General features: G+C 42.2%; 1 protein-coding gene across 2 annotated transcripts in view; it reads right to left on the minus strand.

Moving 5' to 3' along the window:
* RSBN1L (round spermatid basic protein 1 like) overlaps nt 1-18550 on the minus strand; it is a 54759-nt gene that overhangs the window by 26789 nt on the left and 9420 nt on the right. For both annotated transcript variants that reach the window (XM_062632003.1, XM_062632002.1), the window contains exon 2: nt 12612-12725. In XM_062632003.1, the coding sequence (XP_062487987.1) occupies nt 12612-12725 (114 nt within the window). The remainder of the gene's footprint in view (nt 1-12611; nt 12726-18550) is intronic.

The following is an 18550-nucleotide window of genomic DNA, read 5'->3' on the forward strand; positions in this document are numbered from 1 at the left end:
AACACTCTAGTGTATTTAGCTGCAACATGGATCAGACCACCATTTCTTCCCTGCCCTTTATTACAGTGAGTGGGTGATGCTGTGCAGTGCTTCTTCCCGATCCTATTTTGACAACATATGCCCAACTTAAGAATATTTGCGTTCAATTACTTCAGCATAAAGCCAAAGTTTGCCTGAGGAATACAAACACAAAATGGAAAAATAGTTTTTAGAATTTGTATTTCTCAGCAAAGCTTGAATAGAATTTCATAGAATGAGGAGGAGGCACATTTCTAGCCCAGGGCTTTTCTGCTCTGCTGAATTTCAAAGATACCTCTGAAGTAGGTGTTTAAAGCTGCTCAGAAGTTGCTATGATTTCAATGGCAAAAGGAATTACTTGCTGGAATACTGAGATTGCTATCAGCAATGCCCAATGAAGTACTTTCATCTTATTCTTCTTTTCCATTAGCTTCAGAAAGGAGCAGAAATGCAATCATTCAGTCATTTCTCTGCTGCATACATCAAAATACTTTAAAGCAATATGTGCTGCTTCTTCCAAAAACAGTAATGCTGCTTTGACACTTGGCTATCGGACAGGGAAGAGCAGCTGCCTTCCATGCCTTCCTAGGACAGTTAATCAAGTTGCCTCACAGATGAACAGAATTTGGTGAAAATATAAGCAAACAATCCAAAAGGCTAAATAAAGACCCTAACACTGCAAGACACATATCCAAACTAGCTCTGTTTTAAGCCAGATTTAGCAGCAGCAATGAAGTGCTCAATGGAAGCTAACTTATTTCACCCTTCAGGTATTTACTATTGAGACATGCCCTCCCAAAACCTTCAGGAAGTCCTCACCAGCAATCACAATAAAGGTGTGCATGTAACATACATATACATGGAACTGCTGGAATCTAATTTCAGCCAAGACAGTAGCCATTCTGAAGCGCATGGCATCTTGCAACTCAGAACATGCAGAGGCTGATTTAGACAAGCACAGCTACCAAAACACAGAGAAACAAAACAAAAAGCTTTTTCCACTGCGTGATTCAGAAACATAAAAAGAATTTAGAAGAATGGAAACCTGTGCTCATTCTGTTCATGCATGCCCACACTCAGCAATAACATAACTACCTGTGAACAATTTCTAACCATCTTCTAGGCCTTACATATCACAAATACTCCTGCTGTTACTGCATATAGCAACATAATAAGCAGATCTCTTAAGGAAACTCAGTAATGTACTTCTTTGGTGCTACAATATCCCTGTCACTCACAGCACAGGACCTATTACTAAGGATTGAGATTCAAAACTGTTCAAATCTTATGCAAGTAAGCTGATGCTGTTATTCCTAGATGATACGTACCTGTAATCTAAAGTGATAGTAGACAGCCTGAACCCTGGTAACTACTGATTCCTTCCAAGTGTGAGTTTTTATGAGAAGAAAACTCAGAAAGTAGCTGAAAGTTTATGTTGCACTTTGTCCATGAAATCATTTGATCTGAAATTTCATGTCAGCAGAGGCCACAAAGCTTCTCTCTCCTTCAGTTGTTTCAACTAGAGCTGTGCTTCTCAACTTTGAGGTCACAGCCCTCAAAATTATTAGGAAGGATACTTCAGAAGTTAAAAACAAAATATTAATGACACTAAATTGTTCTTTTCCCACAGTTTTCCAGCTGACAGCTGGTAGCAGTAACAAACATCTGTAACTGCAGACAGTAAAGTCAGTTTTCACTTCCTCACTTTAGGAGGACTCGGTCACCAAATGTAACAGAGCTGAGAAGCACTTGGTGAGCATAACCACAGAGGAAAAGAACCTCAGTGCAGAGGAGTCTGAACAGGGATGTATCTAGATTGTCCAACTGGGCAACAGGAACATTCTGTGACACACGAGAAGACACAGCAGTATCAAACAGCTGCAGGGGTGCTGCTTATTCTGCAGCGAGAGACCAGCCTGTCAGCAGCTACAAAACATCACTAAGTCTTTGCCTTCGTCCTATCAACTATCTACTGCTGCAGCACCATGAGATGTTCTGCTCCGCTCATTACTCTCCAATAAGTGGATAGGTAAGAGGTAACCTCCAAATAGTGCTCTTCATTTTCTTCCCGTAGTCCATATGGCCAGACACATGACTAGCACTTTCTAGCATTCTCACTGCAGTTCAGACCAAAGCTACTGACATATATTAGAAACGTATGATGACTCAGCTCTGCTACAGCTCTTCAGGCCAAGTCTTTAAATAGCCAACGCAGAAATCCCAGTTCAAACCACAGAAGCATCCCCCCTGGATCTTCCAACGAGTTTTAAAGTTCATCACTACAAACAACTGAAAAACAGCTTAGAACAGGAGCAGACAAGACACCACTCACCAACCAGTAAATAAATAAAATCTGCAGTCAGAGAGAGTACAAGTGTTCTTGGCGCACTGCCACTTACAGTAGCAAAAAAGGAAAAACCTTGAGGAGCCTTTCAGATCCTAAGAAACCCCCAAGTTTGTACCAGCCAGATAGTTAAGTAAAAGAATTTCCTATTTCGAGTTTAACAAAATATGTGTTCTAAATTTATTTTACATTCTTTTTGATAAATATGTTTTTTTATAATAATTTGATGACTTAATGAAAACCCTATTGCAAAACAGTTCAAAAGGATGAAAACAACTTCCTGATAGAGTTAACACACACACAGGGAATTCTGAACAGACAGGAAATGCAGAGTCACTCTGCAAACAAGGAGAATGAGCAAGATCAGCTGCTGACAGGTTGCAAAGCTAATAGCTCGTGCTGAAAACAAACATACCTTCAAGGTGTCTCTGTACGATGCCCAGGAAACAAACCAAACAGCAGGAGCAGGACTGAGAACTGACAACTATCTCGTTCTATTTATAGGCTTAAAATCTTGACTATTAAACATCAGAATAGTCAAGCCTAAAATACGTCAAATAATCCTGTTTTATGTTGTCTCAGCCCTCCCGGAAGTTGAACAGTCACAACCACCTTGAGAAGCGCTATTCAGAAAGTGTCACTTAGAGGCATACAAACACAGGATGTAATAAAAGTTGTTCCAAGGATACAGGTTGACTTCTACCATGTTTACCTCATTACTATAACTCTCTCATGCATCAAAGCCACACAGGAAGATCCCAACATGCCTCCTCCGATACCCATTCCAACAACTGCAGTTATCATTAAGTCTTCAATGGGATGTTCTAAGATAAGCAGGGATTTATAATGAATAAAAATATTAAGCTCATTCTTCTGCAACAGTCTGAAAATATAAAGTCTGCAAACAGTCTCTGGAGCCTGGTCATCTGAGTTACTAGATGAAATATATATATATATACAATTACAGATTAACTGTTTTATGTACTTCATAAAAGTATCTCAAAAAGCAGCAACCTACTGTTCCTTCCACAGTTCTAAATCTCTACTCTCCAAACAAGTTAACATCCAAAATAAAAAAGATCCTAAGCTGAAAGCAAGGACAGAAAACTGGTGGAAGGGGAAGGTGTAACAGAGCCTAAAATTATAGGTCTGAATATGAGGACAAGAATCTGAAAGAGAAACCAATGCAGGACACATTTGTGTAGTTCCATGTGTCTAGATCTTAAAATACACTTTAGAGTGAAGAAGTGCCAAGGACTGTGAAGCAAAATCAGTATGTGGAGCAAATCAGTGCAGTGGGTTGCGCGTCCAGCACTCTTACCTCACTCTTTCCCATCTCCTTAACTAAAGCATATTTGTGCTGGTTTTGACTAGGATAGAGTTAAGTTTCCTCATACTAACCGGTATGGAATTGGCTTATGGATTTGTGCTGGAAACGCTGTTGATAGCACAGGGATGTTTTAGCTAATGCCGAGTAGTGCCTACACTGGGCCAAGGCCTTTCCTGCTCCTCACACCACCCTACCAGCGAGCAGGCTGGGGGTGCACAAGGAGTTGGGAGGGGACACAGCTGGGACATCTGACCCCAACTGATCTCACAGGTATTCCACACCATATGATGTCAAGCTCAACATGTAAAGCTGGGGAAGGAGGAGAGAGGGAATGGTGGGAGTGATGGTACTTGTCTTCCCAAGTAACCGTTATATGTGATGGAGCCCGGCTGTCTTGGAGATGGCTCATGGAAAGTGGTGAATGAATTCCGTTTTGCTTTGCCTGTGCACCTTTTGCTTTACCTGTTAAACTGCCTTTATCTCAACCTACGGATTTTCTCACTGCTGCTCTTCCAATTCTCTCCCCCATCCCACCGGGAGGGAAGCGGGAGGTGAGCAAATGGCTGTGTGGGGCTGAGTTCCCAGCTGGGGTTAAACCACAACAGCCCTTTTTGGCACCCAACATGCGGCTCAAAGGGTTTGACTGGAATGTGCTAGATCAAATTTATAACTGTTATTGCTGTATAGCTCTTAATCAGCAGCCTTCTGTGCTTGCCATGGGGCTTGCCTGCCTTACTGTACATTAGAGTCTAGTGCTGTCAGTGCCTGCTTTTTGCTTTTGCTCTCCTGTGGTGCTTAACCATCTGACTCTGCTGTGCCAGGGAACATTCTGATAACAGCAATGGCTGTACACCTGGGCTGGCAGATGGCCAGGGCATTGCTGCTGTACTGGGCAGGCTGGAGCTCCAATGTGAGCTTGAAGTTCAAGGGACAGTGTGTGACCGCTAGATATGTCCACGTGGAGCAGGACATCCCAATACATCTGTGGTCATGGATAAGCCCATGCCAGAGCAGGTACCTCTTGACCTGTCTATGGCCATTGTTATGTCTGTGCTGCAGTAAGTATACCTCTGAAGGGAACGTGGCCCCAGGATAAGTTCATGCTGAAAAGGTACACCTCAAAGCACCTGTGGCTGTGGTTAAGTTCATGGTAAGCAGGTACACTTTGAAGCATTAGTGGCTGTGCATGAGGTCATGCTGGAACACCTCAAAGTGTGTGGCCATGGGTAAACCCATGACAAAACAGCTACACCCCTGGAGGAACTGCAGCCATGCGTAAGGCCATGTGAGAGCAGGTTCACTTCTGAAGGGGCTGTGGCTGTGGGCTATGCTGCAATGAACAGGTATATATCTCTGATGGCACTGTGGCCCATGGACAAGACCACACTGCCATAGGTGCACCTCAAAGCAACTGTGCCTGTGGATAAGTCTATGCCACAGCAGGTATGCCCCAGGAGAGACTGTGGCTCATAGACCAGGTTCCACTTGGGGCAGGTAAAGCCCTAAGGGACTGGAGACGGCGGGCAAGTCCAAGCCCAAGCAGAGGCAAGAGGAGGAGTTCACTGTAATGTTAAACCCCATGGTTTGTTCCAAAGAAACTAGGGGTGGAGACTGCAATGGAAATACCTTTCAATTGTTGTAATCAGGATGAGATGTAGGAATTACTGTAACAGGAAGCACCTGAACCAATGGAGGACAAGCCTCACAAGAAGCAGTGGAAATGGAGCAAGTGACCCAATCTGAGCTGGCTTTGGTACTCAATAACCCAACACATCACCTCTCCTGTCCTGAGTGACCATTATAAGAGGCAGAGCCAAAGTCATAGACTAAATGAACTCAATGGATGTTTTTTTTTAACCCAATGGACCCTCCCATTGGGCTGGAGTAATGTCCTGTGTTCAACTGTAAGAGTTATTTTTCTCCTTCCTAGTAGTGGTGCAATGCTGTGTTTTCAACTTTATTCTGAGAACAATGCTGATAACACACTAATGTATGTTTTTTCCAAACAGTGCTTACTCTAACTCAAGGACTTTTCAATCTCTCATGCTTTGCCAGTGAGGAGGGGCACAGGAAGCTAGCAGGGAGCAGAGACAGGACACCTGGCCCAAACTAACCAAGGTATTCCATACCACAGCACCTCATGTCCAGTATAGAAACAGGGGGGAGTTAACCTGGAAGGCCCAGATCACCACTGCGTTTGGGCTGGGTATCAGTCAGCAGGTGGTGTGCAATTATACTATGCACCACTTGTGTTTATTAGGGTGTTCCCCCCCCCCCTTCCCTTTTTAGTTTTATATTCTCTCCCCTTGTTATTTCTCTTACTGTTACTGGTAGTAGTAGTTTTGTATTAGTTATTGGACCGTTCTTATCTCAACCTGTGGGATTTACATTCTTTCAATTCTCCCCATCCTGCTCCAGGGGAAGGAGGAAGGAGGGGAGTAAGTGGCTGTGTGGTGCTTAGTTGCCAGCTGGGATTAAAGCACAACAGCACGGCATACAATTCCTTTGATATTTCCCCTAAAGACACACAAACACAAAATACAGTGGATGGGAAAAAGCATGCAGCGTGTGACTCAGACATAGGTCTCCTCTTGACTACGCCAATTTTATAACTAACTCTTGTGCATAGCTATAGGCATTTTAAAAGATTCATAAGAATGTGTCATTAAAACAAATGTCCTTTCTTCCAGAAGAATAAAAAAAAGCTTTAGAAACCAATTTGTACTTAGAGATGCTCACACCAGCATGATAAAGATGTGCATTCTCCCTTCTTCCCTGCATTTCAGCATTCCATAAACTACAGCATTTAATCTTGCAGAAATACACACTAAGAATTTCTCCTACTGCATTTTTAGAAATTGCTGTGCTCCAATATAAATAATGAGAAAAATGGCTTTTTTTTTTTTAAAGAGAAAACACAAATGGGACTGGTTACAAATAAGCTTATGAATCTTTTTTGGTTGGTTGGGGTTTTTTTTTGCAGGATCTCCAGTAGCCCTCAGCCATGTCACACTGGTGTGAATTTATTTTGTATTAATCTTTCCTTTTCTAAAAGGTAACTTTTCCATCATGCAGTTTTTGAAAAACAAATTTAATTCACATTTCCTGAATTTTTAACAATATGCATGTGCCAAGAAGCTGTTTACCAGGAGCTCTTCTTCCTTCCACATAACAGATTGAGAGAAAAAGAGGCAATTATGTAGCCTTAGTCTACAGAGAATACATCTGCAAGCACAACAGAATAACAAAAAACCTTTTCATTCTAGATGCATAAGAAAATCCATCAGGCTCTCTCAAAGAGCCACATTTCCTTTAGCAGACTCAGGAACTGCAAAAATACCCTTTTTAAGAACTGCCCTTCTCCAACGTGGGCAAATTTTATCATTGCTCTCAACAGAACAGTAACCAAGTTCAGACTGATGAACACCTTATATACCTGCGCTTCCACATATAAGCAAACTCTTCCCCACTCAGCTCAAAGCACCAAAATCAGGCTTATGCATCAACTCTCCCTCCAATGGCATCAATCCCTCAGTACTGAGCTCTTCTGTAACTAAACACTTTTTCTCCTGGACAGCTAGTTTAACCGTGTGAAGTCACAGAGGCCATTACCTCCACCCCCTCAATGAAAGTAAGTCACAAACAGAAGAAAAAAAAACAAGAGACAAAACTCAGCACACTAACAATATTCTCAGTGTAGGAACAAAAAGGATTAAGCAGATGGTCAGAGTAACATTTTACAAGATACAGATCTAATGCCTAGAGGAAAGAAATACACTGTCTTTAGAGACCAACACTGTAGTCTCGTAACACACACACACACACAAAGCTAACCACAAAACCAAAAACCCAAAGAAAAATAGACTAGTTCCAAAGCTTTGATCCTAAACCCACACAGTGAACTCTGTACTCAGAATAAAGGGGCTTGTACCTTATCTTCTGTTCCACAGGAAGAAGATACCCTTAGATGCAGAGTTAATAATATCCGACAAGATCAGAGGCATTGACCACTGATACATACAAGAAGTTGCATATTAAAGCACTTCTGCCTTTGCTTTTCTGCCTTCAGCTTCCAGCATGTAAAGCTAGATCAACAGAATGAATCAGGAAATGTTATATGAACTTCACAGCAAACAAGCACATTCAGTCAGATTTTGGAGGCCCACAGAAGACCCACAGAGCTTCTGTTTTGAACAGAATACAAATCTGGTGGAGAGTACCCATCTGCTGTAAACAGCACATCTCCTGACATACTACTCCCTTCTCTCCCTGAAATAGGAGTCAACTTTGCAGGATACTGGCAAACCAAACATAGCCTCTATAAAACACTTCCTGCCAACACCTTAAAGAAACCCTAAAACACGACACTTGACTGCTAACATACCAGGTCTATGAAACAGGGATAAGGCACCTAACGCACTTGTGGTACTGCTCTTTTTGAGAAAAACCTATCCTGCTACTCAACTAGCCCAGAACAGCAGAAGTGTTCTAACACAGCCCCCTTGCACATGCTCTTTTATATTAACTTCCAAATAAAGCCCCACTTGAGCCCCAATATCCCCATTAGGCATCATTTATTAGATCTGTGCAACAAGACTAGCTGTCATTGCAGCTTCCCCCTCATCTGCTGAATGACAACAGAAACAGGACACAGGGAGGAAAAGGCTGGTATGCAAACAAAACGTGAAGAATGTCACTGCTGAGGCAGTTAAGTGTTGCCCTGTATCTCAATTACCAACTTCCTGTCACCCTTGACAAAGACAAGCCACATCTGTTCTTTTCACAGGAAGCCACCAACTTACACATTCCTCCAGGTCTAAGCCGGTACCTTGAGATCTGATGAACACAGGTTTTAAGCTGTCGTAGTTGCTAATTACAAGGTTAAATGCCGCTGACCTCATATGAACATTGAGGATAATGTTTTGGTCTGGGTGTTTAAGTTTTTTGTTTGTAAATTAAAACCTGCAGCAGATAACTGAAAAATATATCGGGAATTTGTTACTGACTTCAATACCAAAACAAAAAAAAAAGAAAAAAACCAACCCCCCCCCCCAAAAAAAACGAAACACCACATTCGGTCTACTTAAATAGCAACATCCACAGGAAAAAAAAACAAACCAACCTGATGCAGCATGACCTAGATAAGTGAAGAGTGAGGTAGATGAAACATTTGTTTAGCTGTCATGCAAGGGGTTGTGACCTACAGCACAAAGTCCAGCTGTAAACAGTTGCTACCGGAGTAACCCAGACACTGATACCTTCCACAGGTGCTGTTCAACAGTACTTGTTCTATCATAAGAGGGTCTACTAAATGTTCCCGTCCTTCAACCACCTCCAGCTGTGTGATGGACTCCCTCCACTCTTGCTTGTACTGGGGAGGGAGCCCAGAACCAGACACAGTAATCCAGATGCAGCCTCAGCAGTGTTGTGCAGAAGAAAACGAAGACCTCCCTCAACCTGCTGGCAACGCTTTCCCTAGTGTAGCCCAGGATACCATTAGCTTGACATAAAGGTACACTGCTGACGCATGGTCAGTTTCTTGTCTGTCAGAGCCCCAGGGCCCTTCTCACCAAAGCTGCTTTACAATTGATCAGTCCCACTATGGACCAGCACTTGGGGTTATTGTTCCCCAGATGCAGGACTATTCTCAGAGGCATCCAGTGACAGGACAGGTAGTAAAGGGTACAAACTGAAAGAAAAGAAATTCATTTTAAACATAAAATAACTGTAAATAAAATTACTTTAACTGTAAGAGTGGTCAAATACTGATACTGATTGTCCAGAGAGACTGTGGAGCCTCCAGCCTTTGGAGATGAGTCTGATAGTCCTGTGCAACCTGCCTGTAGCTGACCCAAATTTGAGCAGCACCATTTGCCCTTCCAACCTCAACTATTGTACAATTCTAAGGTTCAGTGGATGTACAGGCAAGGCAAGAACATGATCTTAATTACATTCCATCATAGTAAATAACATTGAATGAATTAGCCAAAATTAAGACTGCCTTTATGCACAATCTTTTAGTATTTGTCAAAGCTCCCAAATTATAACTCCTTATTCAGTTTTGTCCACTTGTTAGGCACTGTCGTGGTTTAAACCCAGTCAGGTAACTCGTTCGCTCACTTCCCCCCCCTTTTCTTGCCCTCCCCCTGCTCTTCAAAAAGAATGCAACTCCCACAGATAAGAACAGTTTAGTAACTAAAGTATAACACAAATCACTACTGCTACCACCAATGATAATAATGATAAAGGAAATAACAAGGGAAGAGAATACATCATCTCACCACCAGCCAACCGATAACTCGCCCCCCCAGCCCGACCAAGCTCCGACTGAAACCTCCTCCAACCCTGCAGTCTCCCAGCCCTTCCGGCTAACTCCCAGTTACATCCTGGGCATGACGTGCTGTGGTATGGAATACCTCTTTGGTCAGTTTGGGTCAGGTGTCCTGTCTCTGCTTCCTCCCGGCTTCCCCTCCTCCCTGGCAGAGCATGAGGCTCACAAAGTCCTTGGCCAAACCAAAACATCGCTTGTTATCAGCTCTGTTCCCGAGCTGAAAGTCAAGACACTGCACTGCACCAACTACCAAGAAGGGGAAAAATGACTGCTACTGCTGAACCCAGGACATTATCCACCCCTTATTCCATACCATTCACGTCATGCTCAGATCCCCCATTTTCAATATACTCTTATCTTAATGCATGGACCAGTCCCTATAAAGCTGCTGAGTCCATCTGGTCCATGATGTCAGGCTCCATCTCTTGTAACAGTCTTCCAGAACAGGAGAGACTGTGTGCAGTGTTCACACTCGTGAATAACCTGGGCAATAGTGTCCATTGCTAGGTCCACCCCTCGATCATGAGTCCATCTCAGTGTTGCATCTCTGCTCTGATGGCCTGAAGTGCCATGGGCCCACCAGGCTTAAAATAATTCACTGTCCCCTTAAGCAGTTTCTGCAATTACAGCTGCCTTCCATTCCGACGCTTCCAAAGCACTGGAGGGGCCCAGTGGACTAGATACTTGCCCATACTGTCCCACACACCCTGCCACTCATGACTGTCCAGCCTTGGGGAAAACCTCTTGGTCCCCCTATATTGTCGTCTAACCCCAGACAAGACCCAAACCTGACTCTGCTTAACTTTTGAGATCAGACAAAATGGTTGTGGGTAGCACACAGTCTGTGTGTGTGCCAACATGCTGGTCCCCATCACAATCAGCAGGCAGGTCCCAAGAACACCCAAAGGCCATTCGAAACCTTCAGAACTCTCAGTTGATGCCGCTGTACTTGTCACTGGGGCTGGTGTAGCTGCTGTACTTGTCACTGGGGCTGGTGTAGCTGCTGTGCTTGCCAGCTCTCCCACCGCCAGCTTCTCTTTTCCTGAGTCCAGCTCTTCCTCCTCTGCCTTGCTGGGAAATGCTGCGTGGTCTCCTGCATCCTCCTGGGGCTCGGCGGGCGGCTTCCAGGAAATGCTCTCGGCCGTCGCGGGGCTGGGCTCCTCCGCGGGGCTCGGCTCCTTCGCCGCCTTTTCCCGCTGCTCGGCAGCCCCTTCCTTCCGCTCCTCGACCGCCCCGACCTCCTCCACCGGCAGCCGTCCCCTCGCGGCCTCCGGCCCCGCTCCCGCCGCCGCTTGGTCCCCGGGGCCGCTCTCCCGGGCCGGTTCGGCTGCCGCCGGCTCCTGGGGCCGCTCCCCCTCGGCTCCCCGCAGCCTCACGAAGATGGAGAGTAGGGCGAGGGCCAGGACGGTGAAGAGCAGCCGGACGGCCAACAAGTCCACGGCCACGTCCGTCCCGCCCTGCTGCTGGAGCCCGCCCGTATTACAAGCCATTGCCATAAAGCACAGTGAGACAAGAACCTTAGCCCAGGCCCCATACTTGATAAACACTAACACAGCAAATACCGGCTCTACTTAAGTTACAACATTCTGAAGCTGTGAGATCAAGCAAAACAACTCTGAGAGCCAATAAATCAGCATTGTGACGAGTGACTATTAATCCAGTCAGATCTGTCGTTATTCAATGCCCCACGTTGGGCGCCAAAAAGAACTGTCGTGGTTTAAACCCAGTCAGGTAACTCGTTCACTCACTTCCCCCCCTTTCTTGCCCTCCCCCTGCTCCCGGAGGGTCGAAAAGAATGCAACTCCCACGGGTTGAGATAAGAACAGTTTAGTAACTAAGGTATAACACAAATCACTACTGCTACCACCAATGATAATAATGATAAAGGAAATAACAAGGGAAGAGAATACATCATTCACCACCAGCCAACCGATTCGCCCCCCCAGCCTGACCAAGCTCTGACGATACCTCCTCCAACCCTGCAAGCCCTTCCGGCTAACTCCCAGTTACATCCTGGGCATGACGTGCACTTCTTTGGTCAGTTTTCAGGTGTCCTGTCTCTGCTTCCTCCCGGCTTCCCCTCCTCCCTGGCAGAGCATGAGGCTCACAAAGTCCTTGGCCAAACCAAAACATCGCTTGTTATCAGCTCTGTTCCCGAGCTGAAAGTCAAAACACTGCACTGCACCAACTACCAAGAAGGGGAAAAATGACTGCTACTGCTGAACCCAGGACAGGCACAAAAAGTGACACAGATTCATTTTTCTTCTCAAAATATATAAAATTATAACCTTCAAGTGCTGAGAAGATGTAGGTTTCACCAATACACTCTTAGAATTACTAGTGTTTACTGCTGCTGTGTAAACAATGTTGTGGCAATAGTTATATTTTTCACCTCCATTACCTAACAAAGTTGACAAAAAAAAATTAACATTTGCAGTTAAGCTTTCATTTACAATCCTCATACCAACTAATCAAGGAAAATGCCATTTAAATTAAATGAAAAACACAGCACTGAAACTCAGTATCCAATCCAATTATAAATATTTTAAAGCAGTAGAATGAAATACCACCACATAGTTTTAACCTACCTTTCTGCAATAATTTGATCTCTCCATTTTCTTTCTTGATTTCATTCATTATTTTGTGCTTCTTCTTCTCTTTTTGCTTCTTTTCCCTTTCTTTAATTTTGTCTTTGATTTGAGCTGAAATACAAATAATTTACAATTAAATAGGAACAGAAAATTAATGGTCATATGCACGTTCCATATTACTCTTATGCAAGCTCTATTAAAAGGACAAAAGGTGAGTTAAATCCCAGTATTTATAACATGAAAAGCTAATATTTATCTGTTGCATAATCCAACATAAGATTTTTTTAACTCAGGCAAGGTCTGTTACTATTATGCATGCAACAACTCAGCATATTAACTGTATACAGTTAATTTCTGCAGCTAATTTTTGCTTACTCCTACTACCCTCAGCTCTTCTTCTGCATCTGTAGTTAGCTTATTTTATTGAGATTCAAATTAAACGCATTAGATAAGAAATGGGGAAAAGAGTATGGTTTGTATTTTCCTGGGTGCACTTATACGCTATCATACACTGTCACAACCTCAAATAACTATCTAAATAACTAACCAAATAACTATATAAAAAGCTTAAGGCTTTTGCAAGTAGCTTGGAATGAAGACTTCGTCTGTCTGCTGCAAAATCTTTTACATTATGATCACAGGCTACACTAATGCATTCATAGCAGCAAGATGTAATTAATGCACACATGAAGTGCGTTGTATTTGCACAGCAGATACAATGCACTGGTGCTTCCCTTGCTTGCCTACAATCAACAACAGTCTACCAGAGCAGCCTCGTTATTTATTTACTTTCTTGCCAAGTCACTCCAGGTTTTTCAATTGTTGTCACACAAAAGGAGAGCCTTTAGGCAGACTTTCCACATGAATACTAGACCCAGAGGAATTCATAATTTCGAAGAGTAATTTTCTCAAGGCCAGTTTAATTCACTTTTGAGGACAGGCATTTAGGGAAGACAGATTTTTATTAGGCTTAGATGCACTGCAGCCAGCAGTTCATGCCCAGCTTCTTGGGCTGAAGCCAAGTACCTGCTCCAAGAGTTTACTGGGCTTTTTAACTTTGCTGAGAAAGAGGAACTGTGATTTCAAGCTTCTACAAAATGTTATGCTTCAGAATGCTTTCTCAGTAATACAGCTGAGAGACTATCCTGATGTTTTATTTATGGTACTTGCATTATAAACCCCATGTGGAAGCAGAGAAATCCAATTTCATTTTCTCAAGAATACACATAAAATAGAAGAAGTGGGTATATTCACTACTTAAAAAAAAAAATCAGAAATATTCCTCAGAACCAAACTAAAGCAAGCTTTCAACTCTAGAAGACACCACCATGTTCCATAACCAAGCTATTTATGAAGCATGTTAATAGTTAAACAAAAGGTTCAAAGGGTTGACAGCAACCCACATAAATGAATGCACAACAATGACTCCACAATATTTGTATCTTTCATTTTAGGAGTCCTCTAGTAAGGCAAGAGGACATGAACCCTAGCAGTTGTCGGTATGATCAGCATATTTTGGGAAGAGCCTAAGAAAGAAAATAAAAGCCAAGAGATGCAATTAAGAAGGTAATTAAGGTATGTTTGTTGTCTATCCACAAATCAGGATAAACAGTGGGGAGAGAACAGAAACCATGCTGGCACAAAAATAAAAAGGAATGAGGTAGCTGTGCTTAAAACTTTCTGGAAGTCTCAGTTCTAAGCAACTGGAACAGTCGTGTCCAAGAACAGCCTTCTAACAGTTCAATGACAAGGGATGACAAAGCAGATTCATTTTACAGCAGGCCATGGAATCCAAACAAGTTTTCCTAAGCAAAACAAACACATGCTGTCTAGGAATAAGTTAAGCAGGCGTGAATCTTCCTCTCTAACCTGCTTCTCCCCCAAAAGAAATCCCCAAATTGTAAATTCCTTGCAACTTAAGAATATGAAGTAGGAAATAAATTATCTAATAGGAGCTTAAGTAACACTCTGAAAGCAGACACTCACTCAGCAAGGGGGCAGTAACATCAGGCTTGATTTGTAACCCCCACTGAACGTTTAACTCTGCCAGGATTATAATTATCATGGAAAGACCTAGACCTTATCTCAACATTTGCATACTGTTAAGAGGCACACTTGACTCCTGCTATCACTTACAAATCAAATAAAGATTGAAGAGCATACACAAATGCTAAGCCTTGTTGAAAGAGGAAGAAAGACAGACTGAAAGAATCCCTTATTGCAGGCTCCTGAATAGCCTCGCAGGCCAATGAATCTTCCAGGTTTGTCAGAAGCAACACATAAGGAGGGACAGAGAACAAGGTGAAACCTTTTAAAAGAGTTTCTAGTTTATTTTCGCTTCTAAAAAGCAATTAGCAGAGTCAACGGTGAAATGCTCCGGATGAAAGAAAGTATGGAAATGACCCATAACTTTCTCAAGCAATAGCCACAAGCAAATCATACCTGAAGCGATTGCAAATACCATGTAAATGAAGCTGAGGAAGATTTGAAATAAACTTAACTATTTCCCTTTTAGAAAATCACAGTACCGTAACAAAACCAGAGTACAGCCTGAGGCAAGTAAAGAACCTGAGGGAAGCTGAGAATCCCAACTTAATTGAACAAGTTCTCAGGTTTCCTCCCTCAAAGCCCACAGAATAGATACGCAATAGTTGGTAGAGTCCTCCTAAAAAAAAAAAAAAAAAAAACAAGCAAACTAAATAAATACCAGAATAGGAAAAACCCCAATATAATAATCTATGTCAATATGAGAGTCATTACATCGATTAACACTTGGTCTTAGGTCTCAGTTCAATTGTCTTCAGCTTCTGAGTAAAAAAGTAAGTACTTTCTAGCCTGGCTGGCAGAACTGAAACACAATTCTCAAACCAAATTCTGCAGATTATTCTCCTCTGCAACAGATACTGCATTTCACAGCTCTCAATGGGATGCAGAGAGAAAAAAAAAAAAAAAAAAAAAAAAAAAAATCAACCAAATTATTTTAAGATTCAGTTTACCACAAAAATCTATTGCAACTTAACTATGCTGGCTCTGCAAAGTCAGTACACTTAGAAGCATCCAATAGCCGTCATAGTTAATAAATGTGATTAAAATATGCCCATGGCACAGACATCCAACAAGGAAGGGCAAGTACAATTCTGCAAGTACAGTCTCCCCACTAACTGCTGCCACCATATCTCGCTGCCCAACAAACCTGATACAGTTCAACACAGGCTAGAGCATTTTGGGACTTCCCAAAATGCCACCAACCAGTATCTCTCCAAGTGTCTTCAATAATATAAGGTATCAATTCCCTCCAGCTATACATAATTACAGTCCAAATCTCATTTTCTCAACCAAGAAACAAAAAAATTCTTCACAAAAAACCTTGTTTTAAAACAAATTCCTCCAACATTAAGTAATTTACATGCTGCAGAATAAATAACCAATAAGTGAGGCTGGCAAGGGAAAACTTGTTCTGTTGAACAAGTTAAGACTACCTAGAATGCTCTTGCACAGCTTTTTTAAGGTCTACCAGTAGCAGGTACTGCTGATCCTAAACCTTAGGTCTTCCTTACATACCCACAGAATATTTCAAAATTAGCTTTCACCAATGCTATTTCTAGCAAATTCAAAAGAAAGTCTTGAGCTGCTGAGGGAACAGGATGAGATGAGTCCCCAGGAAATAAGGCAACTCAAACAGTCAGTGATCTGGACAAGGGAATTTCAAGTACCAACAGCTATTACCTCTGTATCTCATAGCATTGCAATTGCCACTGGAACAGCTTCAACTTTTGCAGAGATAAAAAAAAAAAAAATGAAAGTTCAGAAAAGCAATTAATGAATTTAAGTTTCATATGCTGATGGGAAGCTCATTTGAGTTCAAAGGTAAAGGGGCAGTTTGACTCAAACAGGGAAGAAAGGTTTTGTAAGAGGTCTTCATTCTTAAAAGAACATATACAGATGTACCAGTTACTAGAAGCTCATGTCCAACATCCCTAGTCCATAAATTATTACATTACAGGGGTTTTGGTAAACAAAAGCACAAGTCAGTCACAGAAGCATCTTAAATAGTTGTGGTCCATTACTGGAACTTTCTCCACAAGGGTGTAGGCATTTTGTTTTGTGTTTGTTTGGTGGTGGCTTTTGGTTGGGTTAGGTCAGTTGGGGGGGGATGGTGTTAAAGTCCTAGTCTAAATAAGATGTTAATTAAAAAAATTAGGCACAGCCCATGTTGCGGGAAATCACAAAAAGATTTATCATAATCCTGTCAAAATTAATCAATAATATACAATATTATGACATAAAGCCACCTCAGCATATTTGCATTTCAATAGCCATTTTTCCATTTTAGTAGATACTAAAAAATAGCATTCCAGCAATAAAACTTTAAGTTTTAAGCTGTTTGCTCTCTCCCTTTGAAGAAAGGTAAGGGAGAACCTGTGGTCTGGCAAGGGATAATCAAAAGATTAGTCAGATACTGAACATGACAATTTGTCTAACATTTCATGTCTGCTGTTTTTTAACTATTGGGCCAAAACAGACAATTTCCTGTTATATCTGTTCTACTTTGAAACGGGAGAGAATACCAAGTTCTAACGGTTGGTATCATGGTTCTTCTGACAAGAGAAAGTCAATCATGTGACATGAATCACATCTGAAGTAACTGAAAAGCATACTTAATAGCCATATAAGACACCAGCAAAAAAATGTAACAAAATAAAGGCTCTCTGGGAAAATATCAGTTCCTCTACTACAGATTTAAATCAATGCCTTCTCTTATACCAGCATGTAACTCATACCAAAATCCTTACACCTAGAGTCACCCAAAACCCTAAGCAGGGCACTACTGCCTCTACTGGGTCAGCACACACCTGGATGGCTGATACCTGTTTCTACTCACTATATGGTACTACGACAACTGACAGCTATTTCTCCATAGCCCACTGTTCACTACTCCTGCAACAGCTTCCCTGTGATACTCCACACCCAAAGATGACAGCAGTCCTGAAAACATCCTCTTATTGTTCATCTGATGAATTTTAGGAACTAGCTCCAAATAGCAACTGATTCAGATGTCTCCCCATTTTCCATTCTATTGTTTTGGGTTTGGTTTCTTGGGGGGTTGGGGTTTAGGGTTTTTTTAACATCTATGTTAGGGACAGTTATGACTAAATCTGTTATTATCACATAAGACATTTTTCCTACAAGTGTATAAACATTACTGTAGCAAAGTAAGCCTAAGTCTTATCACATCATTGCTCACTGTAATATGTGTTCTCCCTGCACACACACAGACTTCCTATTCCTTTACATACCTCTAAATACACTACAGCTAAACGCCAAAAGCTTGAAGTAATCTGTATCCCAGGGTAGAGATGGAAGAAGTATCTTTTCATGAAGTTCCCTTCCCCCATCAAAATGCACTTTCCCTTTCTCATGCTTTGGACAGAGAAGCACATTGCTCAGGAAGTAACTAGTCACACACTAAACAGTTTGCAAATAGTCCCTACCAGGGTTAAAGAAAAAATAAAATTCCAAGCACAGCAGGAATCAGCAATGGAAGCTCCACTAACAGCTGGGCTCACTCCCTCACTTTCAAGCTATAGTGCCCCAATTTAAAAAGCCTCTATTTTCAGTTATTTTTTACTCTTGTGGCAGGTTGACCCTGGCTGGAGGCGAGGTGCCCACCAAAGCTGCTCTATCACTTCCCTCCTCAGCTGGACAGGAGAGAGAAAATACAACAAAAGGTTCATGGGTCAAAATAAGGGCAGGGAGAGATCACTCACCAGTTACTGTCATGGGCAAAAATAAGACTCAACTTGGGGGAAAATTAATTTATCACTAATCAAATCAGAGTAGGACAATGAGAAATAAAACAAAATCTTAAAGGACACCTTTCCCCCACCCTTTCTTTCTTCCTGAGCTCAACTTTACTCCCACATTCTCTACTCCCA

Source organism: Pezoporus occidentalis, unplaced genomic scaffold (genome assembly GCF_034315485.1).
Source record: "Pezoporus occidentalis ecotype Australia unplaced genomic scaffold, CSIRO_AGI_Poc_V1 ctg38, whole genome shotgun sequence".
In the NCBI taxonomy this organism is placed as follows: domain Eukaryota; kingdom Metazoa; phylum Chordata; class Aves; order Psittaciformes; family Psittacidae; genus Pezoporus; species Pezoporus occidentalis.